This window comes from Falco punctatus (genome assembly GCF_963210335.1).
Source record: "Falco punctatus genome assembly, chromosome: 7".
NCBI classification, from domain to species: Eukaryota; Metazoa; Chordata; class Aves; order Falconiformes; family Falconidae; genus Falco; species Falco punctatus.
In genome coordinates this window covers 44527706-44548693 of record NC_137587.1, presented here as the reverse complement: position 1 = coordinate 44548693, position 20988 = coordinate 44527706, and the positions used below count along the sequence as shown (strand labels likewise).

Below are 20988 nucleotides of genomic sequence, written 5' to 3'. Positions count from 1 at the left end.
GGGAAAATTTTGAGAGGACAGAAGGAGCTGGCTCGTTATTCTTTATAAATCCTCTTGTTTTTTCTTTCTGCTTTCCTTGCAATCCCAAAGTTCCTCATCAATAGAAAAAGTCTGGCCAAGGCTGACTTGCTCCCCTAGCTGCCTTTTCCCTGTAGCAGAAAAGCTCCTGAGGGCCAAAGGCAGTAGCTCCTGTGTTCGGTATGCAAGTGGGACACAGCTCTTAGGAATGCAGCAGCTTCTGGGAAGAAGTCTGTCATGCAGGATGGATGTGAGTTCTCTTAGCTCACCTCTGCCCCTTTGAAAACAAAATTTTCTTGGAACAGGTAACTAGAATTGTCTAGACTAGGGGGCCTTTGGGATCCTGTGAGGGTCTGGGATGTGCTGGAGAGACAATTTGCAATGAGGCAACTCCTTGCAAGGTGCAAGCGGTAACAGCACCCATGCTTGGGAAAGATGCTTCTTGTACAAGAGTCAGTGTGAGATGGTCTTCGCATTTCATCTGTAGGGTAGTGTGCTCAGGATTTGTTCCACCAGCAACTTGAAATAAACCACTGATGAGCTTTCATAATTGATCACATTAATCTGAGACAAGTATCCAAGATGTCCTGTTTCTTAAGGGTTGAGCCCTTCGCGGTGCCCCATTGATCTTTAGGCATGAGTTACCCCAGACATAGCTGGCTGTTGTTAATGGATTTGTCCATCGCCCCAAAGTGTTTTTCTCCTTCTCATGGCCCTGACTGCCTCTTGGCCATCAATATTGATCACTAAGATAAATACTGCAATTCAGAGGGTGATAATCCATTGTAGTGTGTACCCAAAAGAAGTGCCTGATGTTGGTAGAGCAGATCCTGCATGATTGGGGTGGGGGTCTAGTGGGCCAGTCATAGCATGAAGAGAGGGCGGTAGGTTTCTGCTAGGTTGTGTGACGGGAGGTCTCAGCCTAGCAGAGACCAGACCCTATGTTTGGGTGCCTCAGTTCATTGACAAGCTTGTGAATAGGATTCTCTCTCTCTCCCCACCCCCACCCCGCCCCTCTCCCTGGAGTGGTTTACCCATCCTCAATTATGAAACATATTGCTTGGCAATTCCAATTTATTCACAGTAAGAAGTGCTTCCTCCTTTGAACTTTCAAAGGCCGCCTACATAATGGGAACACGGTTTATCTTCCGTGCACTCTAGGCAGAAAGGAGAGTAACGCTTTCAGCCTCTTTTGATCCTCGGTGTGAAGGGAGGCAGCGTGGTTAATTTTGAAAGAGGAAGAAGATCTCTTGGGAAGGGCCTGTGGGCTGCATCTGTAAAGCAAATTTTTTGTCTATGGACTGCCAGTGTATGAGCGTGTATCTCTGGAACTATTGTAGAAAAAAGTAGCGGCCATTGGGTCTGTGTAGCTTTAGAAACAGCAGCCTAAAATCAGTCGTCTTTTTTCCTTTGACTTCCTCTCTTGGCTTCCTGTATGTTAATGACTAATTTCTGTCATCTCCCTGGTAAAAGCAGGGAACGCAAAACTGCAGGGCTGTTGGAGGCTTGCTTTACGCAGAGCAGCGTGTGGTTTTAAAACCACAGTCCCAGCAGTAGCTGGCGGTAGAAGCCCAGCTATGGCTCTGTAGCTGGAGCCAGGGTTAAGACGGGCTGGTAACGCGTGTGCTCATGGCTGTCACAGGTAGAGGCAGAAACACCTAACAGAGCTGGAGCTTGACCTCAGCCCCTGGCCTATCCATGCGTTTCTATCACCTCTAGATGAAAGGACAAAAGTTACTTTATTTCCTTCTTTGAAACTATTGTAAAAACATAACAACTATACCACAGGTAAATTGAGGTGTATTCTTTTTACTTATTGCATAAACAGCAACAGCCCAAGGCACTGCCAAAACACAATCTTGCTTTGTGGGAGATAAATGAGAAGCAGTAGATCAGCTCCATTGGGTACCAGTTGTTGTGGTGAAGCCCTGATCTTCCAGAGAGTGCTCGCTGATAACGATGGAAGCCTGGCTCTTCTACGGGAAGCTTCTCCACGAGAAAAGCCTCTCCTGCAGTGACTCAGGAATCCACTTAGTTTATTTTAAGCTTTAGGGCAAGAGTTTACTTCTTTATGTATGTGTAAGGAGGTGGTTTTACCATTTTTCCTAAGTTTGTAACACTTCAAGAATTTACTGTTGTGGGATGTGCGTCACCTAGAGTGGGAGTGGTGAATGCTGGGAAAAATCCCTGGCCTCACAGCATCCGAGGACATGGTGGAGCAAGCAAGGGCAAAGCTAAAGTCTTCCCAATTAAGAACAGGAAAAAAGTCTGAATTTAACCTGAATTGCGGGTGAGTTGCAGACAATTTTGTAGGTAGTGTGTTGTAGTCTGTCCTGCCAAAAATCTTCCATTTTCTGTGAATAATGAGGCTAGAAAGGGAGAAAAGTCAGTATTTGGGAAATGCAACTAAGACAGGCGGGTAAGGGAGGTGGAGTCAACATCTCACAGCAGAATGTAAAGAAGAAAAACGGGATTGGGGGAGTAGGGGGAAGAAAAGCCTGAGCATACTTATTATTATGTATAACTTCTTGTTGTTATAACTGCAATGTAACAGGTACCTGATCTCATCTGACCCTGCTGGTTTTTTTTTCCTTTTTGGCATGTGATTGACTTCAGTGATTCTGGTAAACTGGTATTTTCTGTATCAAGGTATTTGCTTATCCTCTTCCTAGAAACCAGTACTTACCGCACCCCTCTTTATGGGCAGCCCTCCTGGTGGGGGGAAGATGATGCAAATAACAAGGAGGACAGAAGGCAAGAGGAACATTACTCAGGTAATGGGGGTGATTTGGGGTGGGAGAAGATGGGGGGACAAAATTTCTGTACAGTTTTGAGCTTTACTGTGTGAACCTATCCTGCTTCAAGGCTTCAATTACCACTTTTTTTGTGCTCGCATGTGCACATTCTTACGTGTGGATTGCTGCTGATGAAACCAGAATAAGGGAAAAATAAAATATTTCCACTGAAATGTTTGAACATTAGAAACAGCAGTTGTGGAATAATTCAGTACGGATGAGAAAGGCCTTGCTAAGCTGGTTTGAGACACAGTTATGCAGCAGTGCTGTATCTGTGACTGTATGCAGCCCACCTGAATAAACCACCCACTGTGTCTCCCAGGAGTTTGCTAAGAGGCACTTTAAGAGCTGATGCATTGACTGAATTTGATTAATATGGGAGCAATCTGTTCCTCACCTCATCATCCTTAGAATCCATTTAGTCTTACCGCTCCTGTTGTGAATCTGTATATGTGAAAGGTGTCACTTGTTCAGTAAACCTGGTGTTTCTATCAAGCATATCCTTTACTGCACAAACAAGTGTTTCATTTCGAGGCACATGCAGCGTATCTGTTCTCTAGCGGTGAGGGGCTGTGATTAGCAGCCCTCCCAAGAGGCTGAAATAAGTAAGTTACTCTCTAGCCAAGAAGTTTGGGTGCTACTGAAAATATATGATTTTATCCTTGGTGATGTTATGGAATTAGGTGTTGATCCATCAAAAGCATGCCTGTGATTAGCTTTGCACACTCAGTCTTTTCCTTTGAACTGTGGAAATTTGAGTCAGTGTGTAGGTAAGTGAATTCACAAAGTGAAACAGGATCTTCCTTCCACATCAGCCCAGGCGTACAGAAACCTTGAAATGCCACCAGCCACATGGGTTCTGTCAAAACAGAACTGTGCGTGTGTGAGTGTGTGCTCAGCTCTCTCTTTGGGCAGCAGTTGAAGAAAGGACAAAGTGAAGATAAATGTTGGTCAGGCTGCAGCAGTGCAGTAAGCACTGATTTCAGTGATGAGGCCAGAGTGTAAAGCTATCTAAACCAGAGCTTGTATTTTTTCTTTAATCCATTTCAGTTAATATTTGTGAATTTAAGGTTTTCTTGTCTTTTTTTTTTTCCTCCTCTTTTGTAGAAAGACCAAAAGAAATAACCCAACATGAAGAAGAACTGAATGGTAATATTTCTGCTTATAGAGATGCCCAAGAACAGTCTGTGTTTGCCTTCCGGAGAGAGCCAAGTTACTTTGAGATTCCAACTAAAGAATTTCAGCAGCCATCAAAATCTCCAGAAACACAGGTCCATGAGATCCCAACAAAGGATGTTGACGCTGTAGTAGCCCCCGTTGTGCAGAGTCATGCCTCTTTCACCATTGAATTTGATGATGGTACCCCTGGTAAAATAAAGATAAAAGACCATGTAACTAAATTTTCGCTCAGACAGAGAAGACTGTACGGTAAAGAACCAGCTCATACAGAAGTGATGTCAGCGGAGAGCAAAGTGGCTGACTGGCTTGTCCAGAATGACCCAAGCTTGATGAGACGGCAGTCTCCGGGAGATGATGTGTACAGTACAAAGAGTGACCTGCCAGTTCATGTGAGGACACTTAAAGGTGAGTGAATACTTCGTCAAGTGGACGTACTTCTCTGTTGGCCGTGCAAACGCAGCATAATAAAGGGGGGAAAACCCTACTCCTGTCAAGGAGAACTGAATTTAATTATCTCAGCCAAAATTTGCAAGGTTAAGAATATTTCTTTAATGACTGTTAATGGTTTTGAATCTGGCTAGCAGGCTCTTCACCTGGCCCTCAAGTCATGTGTGATGCTGGCCTGAGGGCACTCTAATCTGGTTCCTCTACATCTATAATGCCAACTCAGCAGTAACAGTGATTGAAAAAAGGATTTTGATTTGTAAATGTCTAAAATAATTTGCGTGTGGTCAGGCAGGCTGGTAAATACAGGTATTTCAGTGGATTTTCTTCTCTTGGCTTCTCCTAGCTGAAGGAATGACTTCTTTTTCACTGTAGTCCAGAAGAGGTTAAACCTGTGATCATCCTGATGGCTGTAGCGACCAGAGCCACTTGGTTGGATGACAGAAGGTCCTGACATAAAGACTGGTGACAGATTTGAGATATAAACGGTCACCAATGGAGGAAATTGTTGTGCTTGTAGAAGGAAGGTTTCTTTTAAATGAAGGCTTTTCTGAAATCCTGCTGTGTTCAAAACCTTCAGGTTTTGTGGACCTGTGTCCTTTTAAGTGTGTCACTGTGAGGAGTTCTTTGGAGATTTTCAAAGGTCTGAAGTATAGTTTGAAGCCCAGGTCTTAGTGCAGATGGTTGTCATGTGATTTTGAATGTATTTTTGCAACATTTGAGCTTGCTTGGATCTCTCTCTTGGGCCATGCACTGAACAGCTAGGAGGAGACCACTGGTTCCTGCCTTCTCACTCCCTTGCAGGCTTATGGAAAAGCTATTGTTTTGAACTGCAGCTTTAACTGGTGAAGTAATGTTGAAGGTTACCAGACCTACTTATGCTTGAGGTCCTTCTTAAATGACAGCAATACCTTGCTTTCTCTTAAAGGAGTACTTGCTTGGTCCTTGTTGGAAAAAAACTCATAATATGAGGAGCTTTACCTGTTACACCTCCAACTTGCTGTTTTGTTTACAGTTTTTTGAAAAGCCGCTGTGGTCAGAAAGGTCTCACATATCCAGCCCTGGGGTTTGTTATGGCCTGGCAATGGAACTGCTTTTTTGTCATTGCTTGTTTCTAGTTCTTCCCAATAAGGGACAGAGTTGAGGTGCTCTGCTTGATTATTAGGGTCTTACTTTCAGTCTGCTGTGTCTGGGGGGGGTTGGGTTGGGGTTTTTTTGTTACTGTGATAGTGGATTTTGTTGAGTTACTGGAGAACATTTTCAGGGATACATATGTGTTTCAGTAATTTTGCTCTTTCCTCTTGGAGAAAACTATGGAGAGTTAGGCAGCTGCTGTTCATCCTAGGATCTTCCCAAGTGATGCACAGGAATAGTAGGCTGACTGTACTTGGCTTTTTAGAGTCCATAACACATGAAAAGAAGCTGAGGTAATTTAATGCATAACTTGCATATCAAGAAATCAACTCTTTGGACATTTGATTAAAACATACAGTGTCGGTGGCCTGAGGAGTTTATCCACCTCTGCTTTGGCAGAGGACGGGGTGTTACTTATCTGCGATAGCTGTGTGACGTGTTCTTCTGGCAGGGCTAATTTTGAAGATGTCTTGGAGGCTACCGCTGGCTGCCTACCAGCTTTGAGTCTTCAGGGTTGGAGACGCCCACCATGGGGGTTCATTAGTAATATTTGTTCACTTTCAGGAAAAATGTGATGAATGTAAAGCCTGATACCAAGACTAGAGAGTTTAGGTCTTAGCAGCTTGAGGGGATGTGCATGGTGTTCTGCTGGGGCATCCATGGGCGCGATGAGTGTTTTTCCTTGTGTCCTCACCGTTTTGCATTCAGCAGAGTTCTTAGCCAAGACCCTTTAATTTAAGAACTTTCCCTTCCAAGGATGAAGCTTATCAGCCCTCAGGGCACAATGCAAAGTTTGCTAGCTTCCTTCATGAGTGTTAGGAAACTCTTCAGAGGACTGACTCCTGGGTTGAATGGATCTTGTATTAAATTCTAATCTTTCATAGCTAACTTGCAGTAATAAATGGTCTTCATCCATGTGTCTGGAGAACTTGCAAAGTAGGTTTGAGCAGTTTTCCTTTCAAACACGTGGTATTTTAGCCAGTATATATTGCTGCATATTACAGTCTAGAGCGCAGAGACCTCTTTCCCCCTTCTCCCGATGACAGGTTCCTGGTCGTTGACTGAATCGTGTTGTGTGCCTTCACACCCGTTTCCTTCTTCAAAAAAAGGTTTGTTTTTTGTTTTATTTTTAACTTACTTTCTCAGAGTCCTGAACTGAGGTGCTGAATGGCAGGCATCACTGATACACAGAGCAGGTTGTAAAGATGGTTGTTGCTAACATAAGCAAAAAATAATTATAAACTTACTTTAAGCTTAGTGAACTCTTAAGTAATGATTTGACTTTGCTTGGCTCGTGATAGGATGGTGTAACTCATGGGGGTGTCGTGGTGTGATTCTTAAATCTTCAGGAAAAGTAAAGAATCCTGCAAATTCAGTGTTAGCTTCTGGTTTATTTCCCTCTCGTAGAGGGGGGTAACGTGGATGTTCAGAGGTGCATACACTTGTAACGCACTGATCTGGTCTTTCATTATGGGGATTTGATGGGAGGCAGCATGCAGGGCTTATTTACTGATCCTGCAGAGAGATTTCTGCTCTGTAACAGAGGGACCCTAATGAGGTGATCTCGAACTACAGTAATTGAGCAGAATGGCAAAATAATGTCATCGTTTTTATTTAAATGGAAAAAAAGCAAACCCCAAAACTAGTAGTAGTTACCTAAAACAATCAGCGCTACAAAATCAGAAATCTTTGGGGTTGAAATGATTTATTGAATTGTTTTTGCATGACTTGATAGCCAACCGCTTGTGAAAAGTGGGGTCAGGAGACAGCTGCCTTCTCTTTTATTTCCTCTGATGGGCTGCAATCCCTGTACCACAGCAGGTGTCTTTGAAGTTGTTTAATCCTATCGGATTTTTTTGTTTTAACTGAAATGATAAAGTTTGACTGGGAGGTAATGACAAGGCCACAGCAACTGAGTATAGGAGAGTCAAATCTACATACCTTGTCTCCAGGCAATAGGCACGAGGACGGGACTCAGAGCGACTCCGAAGACCCCGTGGCACCCAAGGCAGAGAAGGAGACAACAACGGGCAGCGAACGTGCGACGGAGCAAACCAGGCTGCAGCGCCAGATGAGGCGTGATCCCCACGAGATGCTGCACAACAAGCAGGCCTTCGTCATCGAGTTCTTTGAGGACACCCCACGGAAGAAGCGGTCACAGTCCTTCACGCACAGTGCTCACTCCTCCCAGAGCGACACCGATCCAGGGCTGAAGACCAAGGCTGAAAAGCGCAAGAACACAGTGCCAGCGGAGAAGCTGGGAAATGCGGTGCCGCTGTCCCACCTTGGGGCCCAAGCAGGCAAACCTAGTAACAGCTCCTCTGGGACGCAGAGAACTAGCTCCTTCAAGAGGGAGAAGATGGAGGATCGGATCAACACTGTGTCCTCCTGTGCTTCCCGAGCATCAGCCAAAACTTATGGGAGCATTGGGAGGAAGTCTAAAATGGCTCAGGATTTTATGGCCGAGTATTTGCGTGAGACTGCTCAGTCTGGGAAGCCAAGCACTGAGAAATCAGCACCTCTGCCTGTGCCGGTAGCTCCACGTGTGGTTATATCTTCAGAACCAGAGCCTGCCTCTGCTCCACCTCCGGAGGTAAAGTCTGCCCAGGGCAGGAGGAATGATGAGGAAGACAGTGTAAGCGAGACAGGCACATACACCATTGAGACGGAGTCGCAGGATAAAGAGGTGGAGGAAGCGCGAAAAATGATAGATCAGGTAAATGCTGCTTTTCTGTGCTTGGCCAGTGAGCTGAGGGCTGAAGGCTTGGGCTTCTGCACTTTGGACTGAAGGGTCTAACTTCATTAGTTGTTGCCATGAAGGACTGCTCCTTTTTGAACTGGTTGCAGCAGGGGTTTATGTTTAGGAGTGGGAGATCATGCTGGGTGACCTGGGTTAAGGATAGGCCCCAACAAACTGTAAGATTGGTCTTTAAAAAACCCCAGCAAACCAACAAAATTGCAAACAAACAGAAAATCGCAGAGTGCAAGGCAAAGTTAGCCCACAGCAAAGAGCTGCCTTGCTTCCAAAATGGGATTTGGATGCAAAAGTGCAAGAGCGGGCTTGCAGTCTGTTTAGAGGAAAGGCAACGACAGAATAAAGATGAGGCGTATCATGCCGGGAGCCGCTCTAGTCTCTAGGACTGCTCCAAGCCTCTGCCTTGGCGTTGCATCCCCTCCTGCCCACCGTTATGAGAACAGGAGCTGCAGCCCATCGCTAATGCAGTATCCTATGCTGGGCCAAAGGAAATGCAGACCAAGGGCTGGTGCTCTTGATCCTTCCCAAGTGGTAGGTGGGAAGCATTTAGCTGTGCCTGGTTGGAAAGGGAGTGCTTGCTGGCAGGGCAAGTGGCAGCTAGTTGAGATAGTGAAGGGTGTGGTCTAGGGCAGAGGCAATCCTAGCTGGATCTATACTTGTTTGGATTTTGCAAAGTGACTGATAGCCTGAAAACAAAACCCCAGAGATGAGGGAGAGGCTAAAAAAAATCCACCCAACTAAGCAACCACAGGGCAAACCAAAGGTTGGCTGATTTTCAGGTTTAACTTTCATCTGCGGTCTATTATAAAAACAAAACTGGCAAGCTGCTATGAAGATTTAGTGAATTGTAGGCAGGAGAACGGTGAGGTTCAAAGGAAGCCTTAATTGAACCTGGCCGTAGAGCTTTGTATACAGCGTTCTGTGAGCCTGGATCTAGCTTCCCTCTCTTGTTTATTACATTTTTTCCTTACATCTTTGTTTGAAACGCGATCGGAAGCTTTCAGGGCAGGATGTTTAAGCCACAGCAAGGCCCTAGTCCTGACGTTAGATGGTTAATTGTTCCGGTGGGGAAATAGGAATAAAAATGCCACAGAGACGCAATTATTTCTGGGGAGTAGTCTTGGCAGCTGTGTGACTCCGGCAGGCAAGCTGGCCAAGTTCTGCTCCTGGTTCTGCCGTAGGCTTGGTGCAGTGCAGATCCTGACACTCAGGAAATAAGTAATAACTGGACCTCAGTGTTTCTGTCCAGGAAGAAAGATGATCTGAATTCTGGACTTGCTGAGGTTTTGAGGTGACTTTACTTTTTATTCCACCATTGCACACGCACTTTTTTAAATAAAAGTGAGAGTGGAGAACTTTATGGCTATCTCTTCCGAGCCTAGGCACCCTCCACAGTAGCATCTTTCTCTGAACTACTTGTAGTCAGGGAAGAGAAACAACCTGTTCTGAGGCATGGATCTTGGTCACCCTCCTAGGAAAGCCTGTTTATCTTCAGAGGGAATCTGGCCAACTAACTCAAACACTCACCTATCTCAGAGATGCATCCGTTCCCGGGTTCTCACGTGGCAGTGCAAGGCTGCTTTACTCAGCCCACTCTCTGCTACAGTCTACGAAAGTTCCTGGAGATGGAGCTTACCCGTTTTGTTTCTAATTTTCCATGAATGAGCTGGTAAATAGCTTTCGTGACCTCATCCTGAATTTCTCAGGGCTGAAAAGGGACTCCTTTTCAGTGAAAGTTACTACTGTTAAAGGCAACATACTGAAATAATGAAGAAGGGAGGAAAGGTGGTTATGAGTGGGATTCTATGAATAAGTGTATTTAAAGCTGCTATTGTGGAGTACAGTAGAAAATTATTTACATAGTAAGGAAGCATTGACAAGTGTTTCTGGCCTTTTGGGATCATAATTTGTGTGTGACTAGTGCTTTGTGGATTTGGATTTTTGGGTTAATATTTTCCTATTTTCTTGGGGTTTAATCTTTCCCATGCAAATACCTTTTCAGGTTTTTGGTGTTCTTGAGTCACCCGAATTTTCCAGAATCTCTTCAGCCTTTAGACCAATAATTAAAGGTGAAAAAGATGACTCTGGTTCTCATCAGCATCTAATCAGTGAAAATGGCACTAGTCAGAAGTCACCTTTGCTCCAGGCACTTGCCTCAAAAGCTGTGAGTGGGTCTCAGGCAGATGCACAGGTATGGCCAGTCCAGGTGGATTTGCTGGGATTGTAGAGGTGTAGATGGGTTTTCTGTCTGGATGGAAATGTGATGTGTAGATTGATTTCCATTTTGAGGAGACCGAGTGATGTATGTGTGAAAGGAGAGATTTTGTGGCTAGGAATTGGTTTACAAACCCTCTTTCTGACACCACCTTCCCCACCTTGTTGTAGATGTCTGCAGCATCTCAAGGGAGTCAGAAGTGGGTGTCCAGGTGGGCGAGCCTTGCGGACAGTTACTCTGACTCTGGATCTGTCTCTGTGCAGGGTGATGGAGGTGCAGGTAAGTCTCATCCTGACATTACTGTTTGAAGGTGTCTGAATCTAAGCCAGGATGATATGAAAGGCAGAAATTAAAGGCTTCTGTGCATCTGGCTGTGGCTTATTTTCTGTTTTAGCTAATGCATTTGAGGATGGGAAAGACAGAGTGAATTGTTCCCAGTGGAGTGGAGATGGAGGGAGCCTCTGGTTTGCATTTCAGAGTCATCCAAAAAGTTCTTAAATGTTAAGTTTGACATGGCTGAAGGGCACCTGGGAAGGAGGAAGATTGTAAGAGCCTTGGGTATTCAGTAGCCCTGAGCAGTGATTCTTTAGACTGCCTTATGATGCCAGATGAAAGCCCTTTGCAACTTGGACTTCATGGCTGACTCGTGCTTTTTTTGCGTGCTTCTCCCGTGTCTGGCTGTGCTGAGAATTTTAGGCTGTTCTGGGGTTTGCTGTCAGATGGCGGGTTTGAAGTGTGGAGGTCAGCACAGAGAACTGGGTATGGAGGGGAGAAGGGAAGTGGGAGAACATCAGGCTCTCCTTGTAACTGGGAAGACAGCTTACAGACCCCATGGTCCTGTTGGTATGTGAGAAAGGGAGAAGAGCACTTTGTTGGCTTTTGTAAACATTTTCAACCTTTTTGTTTTCAACCTTTTTGGTTGGGAATATTTGTCATTACCTTCTTGCCATCAACAGCTGTGGATAGCTTCAGTAAAGATTAGAAGAAACCTTTAAGGTTTCCGAGTTTTACTGTCAGTTTTCACACTGTGTGAGAACCTGACTCCTGGAGTGTTTGAAGTATTACTGTCATCAAATAATTAGTTATCTTGGTATTTAAAAGCAGTATCAGATATGAAGTCCTGGTCAGCAGCATGGGAGAAATAAGGGTGCACTTTCTATGAAGTGTGTCCATACTGATAAGTCCACCCACGCTGAGGTGGTGAGCTCTAATTCAGAGCCTCTTAATTGTTATAGGGTCTTTCTCCTGAGACTTTGCTGTGGGATATGATTGCATGAGAACTTGACCTGTGAAAAAGACTATCTGTTTAGTCAAATGGGTTATGTTGTGTAGAATTGCACTTTAAAACACTGAATTGCTGCAGTGGTTTATTGACTTTTCGTCTCATTCCTGTGCCCTGATTTATTGTAGATAGATGCCAGCAATGCTTTTAGCCCCTAAGGTATGTGCTTGTGCTGAGAGGAATATTATGGGAGAATGGAAGTCCCTACCTTGAGAGAGGGAAGGAAGGTGTTGAGCACTGACTCAGCAAAGGAATTAAGTGTAGTGCCTGTTTTGATAAACCTGAGGGAGTGAGCACCAGCCAGGCCCTGTTGATGTTCATATTACATAAAAGCTTAGTTCTAAGCACGTTCCTTGTGAGTGCTCTTATAGACTTGCACTTTGCAGGATCAAGCTTTTCCTAAATAAATAAATAAGTGGTATAGTTGTACAACAGTTGATTCTTGTCCACTTCACTCTCTGCAGAAAGCAGTGTAGCCCCAAAACCTGGGGAACCAGAAAACGCTGCACCCTCGAGAACAAGGCGACTTCTTCCCCAGCTCCCACCAAGTGACAAATCGGACAGCCCCACACCCACGGTCCTGGTTTGCCAAGAGTCCTATTCTGAGGTTACCAAGAGAACCATCGTGAAGGATCACTGTGTGGAAGCCTATGGTGATCCCAGCAGCCGCCTCTTCATCCAGGAAGACTTGGATCCAGATAGCCTCAGCGATGCCAGCAGATCTGATGATGGCTTCAGCATGGAAAAAGGCAAGAAATTTAAAGAGAACAATAAAATGCTAGAGCAGATGGGGGAAGACACAAGATCAGAGAGCCGGCAGCCAGGAGCCTCCCGAGTCTCAAACACGAGAGCTGTGAGCGAGCCAGTTTCTACTTCATTCTACATTGGTGATGACAGCAACGATGCGGGGATTCCCTCCAAGCTCTCTCTGAGCATGTCCCATGCTCGAGCAGACAAAGATGGCAAGGATCAGGAGTTTTCCTTCAAGTCTGCTGGCACACCAATTCCTGGAAAGCCACCGGTCAAAGATGTTAGCGCTTACATAAATGCAGCTGGAAAAGTCGTTATTTCCCTTCATCAGAGTCTTCCTCAAGATCAGGAAAACATGGCAGGAAAGGAAGCATCATCTTTTGTTAGACAGGAAAGTTTTACCAAAGATAAATCAAGCAGTGGTGTTCCTCAAAATAAACTCCCGCATATTTCAAGTCACCCTCTGCTTAAAGATTTAGAGGCTGTTCGGTCAACTCGTATGGACTTTGGTCAGGAGACTCATCTTCTCCTTAAAGACACTGAAACTGCCTTGGCAGCGCTGGAAGCCAAATTACTTGGTCAAAGCCAACATCTGGAGCCCTCAGAAACTGCTGGTCAGTTGGAGGACTCCTTGTCAGGGGACTCAGATGTGGACACTGCCAGCACGGTCAGCTTGGTGAGTGGCAAAAACGTCCCAACAAATGCCCCAAAACGCAAAGCGGTCGTGAGCTTGCAGAAGGAGAAATCTTCCTCCACGCCTTCCATCCAGGACCAGTGCGGGCAGCCCAGCGCTCGGGACAGGCTGACAGAGAAGCGGAAAACGCAAGCACCAGAAGCGTCAAACCGTGTGGAGACCACCAAGCGCTTCCAGATGAAGCGGAGTGCTGGGACCCGAGGGTCGCTTGACTTCACAGATGACGAGAAGAGCTCGAGCTTGCCTTACTTGCCAGTCCCCGACGCAGTCGTGTCTGACCACGAGCACCCGGTAACCCGGCCAGTTCCCAGAAGGAAACCTTTTACTCAATCCACCAAGGAGGACCACAGCAAAACAACCTCAAATGTGCAGAAAATCCAGCAAGTTCTCACCCGTTCCAACAGTTTATCCACTCCGCGGCCCACAAGGGCCTCAAAGCTACGTCGTGCCCGGCTGGGAGATGCTTCGGACAACGAGTGCATCGATACGGAGAAAACGGCCTCCAACTCTGAAGCCACTGCTCCGGGCACCAAGCAGTCCACGGAGACGAAGAAGCTCTCTCGGCTGGACATCCTCGCCATGCCGAGGAAACGGGCAGGTTCGTTTACGGTGCCCAGTGACTCCGAGACGGCGCAGTCGAGGACGGGGTTTTCAGGCCGGAGTGTGGAGTCCTATCGGAAAACGGGTGTTTCAGAGGTTAGAGCCGCGGCCAGGAAAATAGCAGCCGCTGCCTCTGCAAAGCAGCCTTTCAGCAGGACCCGTTCAAGCAGTGTCAAGTATTCCTCCTCATCCAGTAAGTGCTTGGGCTTTATGTTTCTCTCTTATTCCCATCTTTCCGATCTATAGGCTGTGCATGGTTGCCAAGGATTGCTATCTCAGTAATACAAGTGCTGCATCGGTGAGTACAAAGTCTGCGTTAATGAGCAGTATGGAGGTTGAGATTTCCTGGGGGTTTAGAGACAGCAGAGCATCTCTCATACCCAGTGAGATAGTGGTGTGGTGTTGGCAGTAAGGACGTTGCAAATAGTGATTTTTCTTTCCCGTTTCCTGCCCCCCTCCCACCCCCGTTACTTTGTTCTTTGAACAACCCGTTGCCATTTGACAGAAGCGTCTTAGCCATTTTTCTGTTAAAAATGTAGAATTTAGTGCCTTTCCAGTGCCACAAGGAATTCTGTTCTGTTTTACTTCGACTTCTAAGATTCAAAGTTTGCTCCCAGAGAGCTTATAACGGTGTTGGTGACAGCTGATGTCCAAGGTGGCAGGTTTTAAGGCATCTGAAACAGGAAAACAAGAAATGGATGTCCCTATGTTGTGAAGGCTGTCCGTTTGTTCTTCCTGTAAATGCAGATGTGGAGCTGGACAGCACGTGTTGATTGCTCCAAGAGATTTCTGCTACTGTGTATTTTCATTCACTTTTGCCATAGGTAAGGCAGATGCGCAGTTGTGTTTCCTACGAGAGGGAGGACTGGGGACTCTCCTGCCCTACAGCTGTGCACTCAGCAGACCCTTGCAATATCAACATTTGTTATATTGAAATCAACCTTTGATTAAGAGGTGGGGACAATGCAGTTGACAGCTCTAAGGTCTTAACTGGTAATCACGGATTGTCCAAGTCCCAGTCTATGCCCGTAGTCCTTGACCTGCCATGGAAGTGGCAAAGCCGATCTGTCTGCTTAGCTTTTTAGGAATGACGGGGGGCCAAAGGGACAGGCAGAACCCTTTGGCTGGGTTCCTCAGGTCCGTTGAGAGGGATGCTATTTTCAGCAGATCTGTGTTCTTGGAAGGGGTCTTAGGGTTCTGGATGTGTCCTTTTCATATATTTTCAAACAGTTGAAATAATTATCCTTCTTGCAGTGTTCATTTTTATTGCATGCTAAAAATGTTATTTTCTGCTACTTTTGATTTGAATTGTTTTAGTGCATCCAGCTTCCCTTTCATTTTGATGATTTTTTTCTTACACATTTAAATATGCATGTAAATCAGAATGTGAATAAGCTAAGAGTATATACAGTCTCTTCTCTTGCCTTTTTTGAGATAATGCTATTATTGACTTCTTGTTAAACAATAAGCAAATTAAAGCAAAATAACGTGGTCAGACTTTTCCGAACAGGAGGCACTCTTTGTGCTCCCTCTGCCTTTGGACCACAGACTTCAAATCATTTGGAGAAAAAATGATAAGTGTTGGCCAGTTCTTGCTTTAAATGAATTGGTTTTTGATTTCTAGAGCTCTGTAGCAGCATGCTAATACCTTTCCTAGTCTGTAGTTGCAGCAGATTATGCTAATCCTTTCTCTGAGATAGTTGCTTTTATAATACTAACCTTCTAATGCCTTGATAGGATTGTGGACCTTGCACAAGCTCTAAGTATACTAGTGTACTTCATGCTTCATCGTGCTGTACCAAGTGTGTGATGCATGTTCCTCTACTAATGCTATTAAAAATATAGTGAATCATCACCTAGCACCCTGTTCCTGGAACAAAAGTGAAATGCTGATAAACTGACTTGCTGCGTTTTGCCATCAAGAAATTTTGTAGCATGATACAACAACCTTTGAGAGCACCGAGTGTCAAGACTTGGGAGTAAGGAGGCAGATGTGGCTGATTCATTCAAGGATTTCTTAAAGTGTTTAGCTAACCACAACAGTTTCCAGCTCTCCTGGTGGGAGAAAGTTAATCTTGCTAACAGAGGAACAGAGTGAACTCTCTGTCCATGAGACAAAAAAATGCCAGTAGATTGTCACACCATCTGAAGTAACTGTATGTGAAATAATCCAAGTTAATCCAAGTTACCAATTCTGAAAGCTAAGAGCCTCTTTCCCCTGCTCCTTTGTGTACCTGATTTGTTTATCCAGTGTAACTTGAATGGTACTGAGGGAGTTGATTCTGATTTCTCTTTGCATACAAGGATGAAAAATGAGGCTCTTCTTTTTAAAATTGCTGTTCAGTAACAGGGTGACCTCTTGATTCTAAACCTGTGTTTAAAAAAAAAATAAATCTCTGTTGATGGAATATGAGCAAATTTATTTTTTTCTCTCTGTGTGTATATTTTAAGCCAAGATACTTACTTAGCTGTAGCTGAGATAGCAATGTCTAGGAATACTTTTTCCACTATACAGTAGTTATCTATAGTTTCTGCATCTTATATGCCAAATTTGTTATTTTTGTTTGTATGATCTATGATGCTTAATTTGCTTGCAGTGTTTCAGTGTTACAGTAATCTTGGTAACACATTGAAGGTTTTAGGTGTTATAATTTTAAGTAACTTGGCTGGTTCTGTGTTTGGTGGGTCTTCATTCTCCAGGGAAGGCCAGAAGGGAATGATGCGGTATCCATAGAGAGTGTAGTGAGGCAGCGAACACCGGGAGCCCAGTTTTCAAATAAGGACATCTTGATGCATCCCGTGCAAGGAGGACCTGGGTGTCTACAGATCTGCAGAACCAGTTGGGATAAGTGGGCAGCTTCCACTTGGCTCCAGGGGTTGGAGCTGGTCCTGACTGTGTGAACACTCTTTCTTGTAGTGTCAACAATGGTGAATTGCGAGGCAGGAGGTGAAGGTGGGGGTGTGGACTCTTGCAAATAACACCAAGCTCCATAGTCTGTTCTTCACTCGCAAACCCCCTCCTTTTGCTTGTACTCGCAGCTAATTGCAAAGGTGTCTGCAGGCTTGAAAATTGGGCTCTTTTTAGAAAAGGACTTCTGTGGGGCTATGAGGAGTCTGAAACGTGTGCTGCTTACACACAGAGTTTCTGTGCATGGAAAGCCAAGTCTCTGGTAGTAATTTACTACACTGGAGTTGTTAGCATAGTCATTTTGCTTTTCCATTGGAATTTTCTACTCCAAATTTGCATAGTGAATGGGAGCCACAGAAGTGCTCAACTTTGAAATAAGCTCTCAGAATGTGCTGTTTAATTTAAAATCTGCACAGAAACTCTCCTTTCCTTGTGCTCTTGGGCTAGTTTTGTGTTAAACTTTTTGCGCTTTTGTAGTTATTTACTACTTTCCCTGGTCTGAAACCAATTCATTTTTTATAAGCATCGAGGCGGAGACCACAGGGTTCAGATTACACTTCTACTTCGGAGGAGGAATATGGCTCAAATCACAGCTCCCCTAAACACAAACGCTCCCATACTTCAACAGCCACACAAACACCGAGGATGCGTGGCTCTGGGCTCAGCAAGCAGAAGCACAATGGCAGAGAAACGGATGAGGATGAAGATTTCGATGACCACCCTGACCCCTACAACTTCATGGCGCAAACAGCAGAGATAGCAGAAATAGCCAGGTGAGGTGGGGCTTTACATGTTGACTCACGTGTTGGAAATGGATTGAGTTTTCCCTGGCGTTCAAACCCAACTCAGGTGTGGAGGCAGAAGGAGAGGCACTCTCTCCTGTTGTTTGTGTGTCCCCCATCTCCTTCATATCTGATTACTGATTAGGTCAGACTTGGAAGGTTTTCATGAAGTTTTACCGCCTTGAGTGTACCTTCTTGGTTGTACCTTCTCTCTGGAAAATGCCAAGGTGCAGGGTATTGTATCATGGCCTAGTTTCTTGTGCAAGCTGTGGATGGGTCTCCTCTTTTAGCTCAAAGTCTGTCAAAAGTTGGAACTGTTAGACCTGCTTACCTGCTCTCTCCTGGAAGCCAGCGGGTGAGCGGCTGGTGTGAACTGTCCTCATTCTCTGCAGAGGAACTCAGATGGATTAGTAAAGACCGAGTGTGTAAACTGTCAAAGCTGCTTTGCCTGGAGCCAGCAAGGGAGCAGTAGGCAGTTGCTGCAGGACAGAACCCTCTTTGCTTGGTACAATTGAATCCAGATCCGTCTAGGCCCTGTATATAAATGAGTCGTTGCTTAGCTTGATGTCCCTGGATACTGTGTCTACTGGTGGTCTGATGGTTGCCCGGAGGACCTTGGCGGTAAAGCAAATAGATTCTTTTTTTAAACAGTGGCATTTGAGGTTTGACATCTCTAATATGCAACTGTGTTATGCCAACTTTCCAGAAATACTGGTCTCCCATTGTACTGGCCATACTTGAAATACTTTTGACTGAGGAAACTGTCTTCTGCCTGCTTTTGGTCAGCCTTTCCATATGGCTTGCCACACTCATCTCGAAAGGGCTTTTCTTGCCTGAACCATTGCTATCAGGCTGCTGGAAACGTGTCAGCCTTCAAACTGGGCTGCATTACTGGTGCCGCACCGAGCGTGCATGTGGGAGACGCTGGCTTCCCTCCTCGCAGCATTCCTCGCATGGGAGAGCGCTTCTCGCAGCAGCTGTAAATAAAAGGTTGCGTCAGACTTGTCTGGCGCTGCATGTTGCAGGGCTCGGTCACGGAGTCTGCTTCGTAATTGCAGTTCTGATTTCCGTTGCTGCTCCCAAATTAACTGGGAGGGGTTTACAGGAGTCAGACAGAGTTAAAAGGGAAAATGCCACTTGTTTACAGTAAGTGAATCACATAATGGATTGCCTTCCGTGACAGCGCTATACAGACCAGCAGGGAGAGGGAGCATCTTAGGCAGGCAGATCAAACTGCTTTGTATTAGTTCAATTATGCGTTTTCTTCCCAAGGAAATATTTTGATGAACTGACAGTTTTATCAGATTGGTTGTTTTTTTCATTTGAAGAAGAAAGTGTCTTTCAGAGGAAGCAGGTTAGCTGTAAGATTGTTTCTTTTCTGAGACGCTTTTCTTTAAAATTACCACAACATCTGCTTTTGGTCTGAACGAGCTTTTTTTTAAGCTCTGCTAGCAACAATGCAGAGACAGAAACTGTTTTTGGGATCTAGAGCAAGCAGAGCAGTGTGCTGAAGTTGCTAAGTGTTAACGGGACACCTGTCAAGGGACTTGAGGTTTTGAGACTTGGTTTCTGAAAACCAGATCCCTTAAGGTATGCCATGCTTACCCTGGTAACCCCTCAGCCCTTCTGGAGAACGTGGAGGCAGATTTTGCTTTACAGTCTATACAACACAAGGAAGAAGGAAAGAAAATTTGAGGGTTTATTATTTAAGTAACAAAGCAAAAAGATGGGTTTTTTATGGTATGGGCTTCTTAAGGGAAAACAAAGAAGTCCCAAGAAGAAAAACGGTTCTACCAAAAAATTCAAAAAAAACCCAAACCCAAAAAAACCCCTGAAGGAAGTAGAGTGGATGGGTGGGACAGCAATAACACTAAAGCTTCTGTGTGGATTGTCTCCAATACTTTCTGGTAGCATGTAGTCACTAGAATTTGCTTTTTATCAAATCTCTACTTCAAAGCACAGTTCGGGAGGGGAGGGGACTTATTTTGTGTGCAGCCAGAATGTTTCTCGGCACCCTGCCAAGGCACCCCAAAATAACCTGCTTTCCCTAGCCTCTGCAAAGGTTACAGTTCCCACAAATGTTTTATGGCTTCTCTTTTTATATTTTATGAATGTGAGGCTTGTATCATGTGTCCTAATGGCTCTGCTGCATGCCCCGTGCTTTAGACTCAGCCAAACCTTGGTGAAGGATGTGGCCATACTTGCCCGAGAGATTCATGATGTTGCCGGAGATGGGGACTCACAGAGTTCATCAGGGACGGGACCAAGCACCTCCCTCAGCTCTGTGCCCAACACTCCTGCTTCCACCATATCGGCCAGAGAAGAGGTAAGATCCCGAATGACAGAAATCTCTGCCTTTGAATGCTCGTAAGTATGTGGGGCACAATTGTGGGGGGAGACCAGGGCAGCATCCCCAGTTGCTGCAGCACTGAAAAATCCTCATTCCCCATCCTCTTAAAAACCACCACCAGCAAGACTGACTGCAGACTGTTTAGGGTGCTCTTTATTTTGCCGTCCTCTGTGCTAAAGCCGGCCTTGCCAAGAGGGAGCCCTATTTCCTAAAGATCTCATGGCCTCTGGTTGGACTTTGGTCCCTGAAGTTTGCATCAGAGGAACAGGATGGTGTGTGCTGTTGTTCCTAGGAGCCAGAGCCTCTCGCCTTGTTCAGACAAGGCACTGACCATGTGCTCTGGCTACATGCTCTGTACCAGCTGTGTATTTTGTATCTCTGCTTTGGGCTTTCTGCCGGGGCTGTTGAAATGCTGGGCAGGTCTTACCTGAATCCCTTCCCTCCATCTTTGTGTCGTTGGGCGAGGCCAGGGACTCGCTCTCCAGCCAGAGTGTTGAGCAAGGAGAGCAGTTAGTTGGGGAAGTGTCTTCCAGCTCTTCAGTGGAGCTGTGGCATCCTCCTGGGCTGTGTAGCACAGTTTGTATGCGCTGGAGTGGGGAGAAGAGAAGTAATTTCTTAATTCGGTTCACCAGTGCTGTGGCACAGGGACTCAGCTCAGACTTGGCTGCAAGGTCACCAGGAGGCTTCAGCTGCTAAATGCTGCTGTTTAAATCTAAATTCCCTCCTGTCTACCACCATCGTGGGCTTAAAAAAATACACAGCTTGCTCTTGTCTGCTGTTCAGATGGGCCTTTTGGCCCCCTGTTGTCTGACTGTTGTAAGCGTTGCAGGCCTGACCTAAGCAGGCTTCAGAGCTGAGGACCAAACCCGTCACCCTCTAAGGGAGTACTTGGAGGCCCTGTGACCCTGCTGTGATCATCACTGAAGGTGCAAAACAAAAATTTAGGGAGATTACCAGAAGATCAGGGAGTGTGGCTGTGTTAAGCCAAGGTCAGCTGCAGCCTGCTCAGCAAGGTTTTTTTTTCCTGGGGCCCTTTGGAAGCCTCAGTGCACAAATGTTTCACAATAACATCAGGCTCTGAG

At 45.4% G+C, this 20988-nt stretch overlaps 1 protein-coding gene across 7 annotated transcripts in view; it reads left to right on the top strand.

Moving 5' to 3' along the window:
- CEP170B (centrosomal protein 170B) overlaps positions 1-20988 on the top strand; it is a 60115-nt gene that overhangs the window by 27060 nt on the left and 12067 nt on the right. For 4 of the 7 annotated variants that reach the window (XM_080397294.1, XM_080397291.1, XM_080397289.1 and 1 more), the window contains exons 7-15: positions 2691-2792; positions 3921-4397; positions 6617-6679; positions 7523-8286; positions 10328-10516; positions 10711-10819; positions 12287-14059; positions 17298-17547; positions 19723-19882. In XM_080397294.1, the coding sequence (XP_080253420.1) occupies positions 2691-2792; positions 3921-4397; positions 6617-6679; positions 7523-8286; positions 10328-10516; positions 10711-10819; positions 12287-14059; positions 17298-17547; positions 19723-19882 (3887 nt within the window). The remainder of the gene's footprint in view (positions 1-2690; positions 2793-3920; positions 4398-6616; positions 6680-7522; positions 8287-10327; positions 10517-10710; positions 10820-12286; positions 14060-17297; positions 17548-19722; positions 19883-20988) is intronic. The other 3 variants (XM_080397295.1, XM_080397292.1, XM_080397293.1) reach the window with 2 other exon arrangements.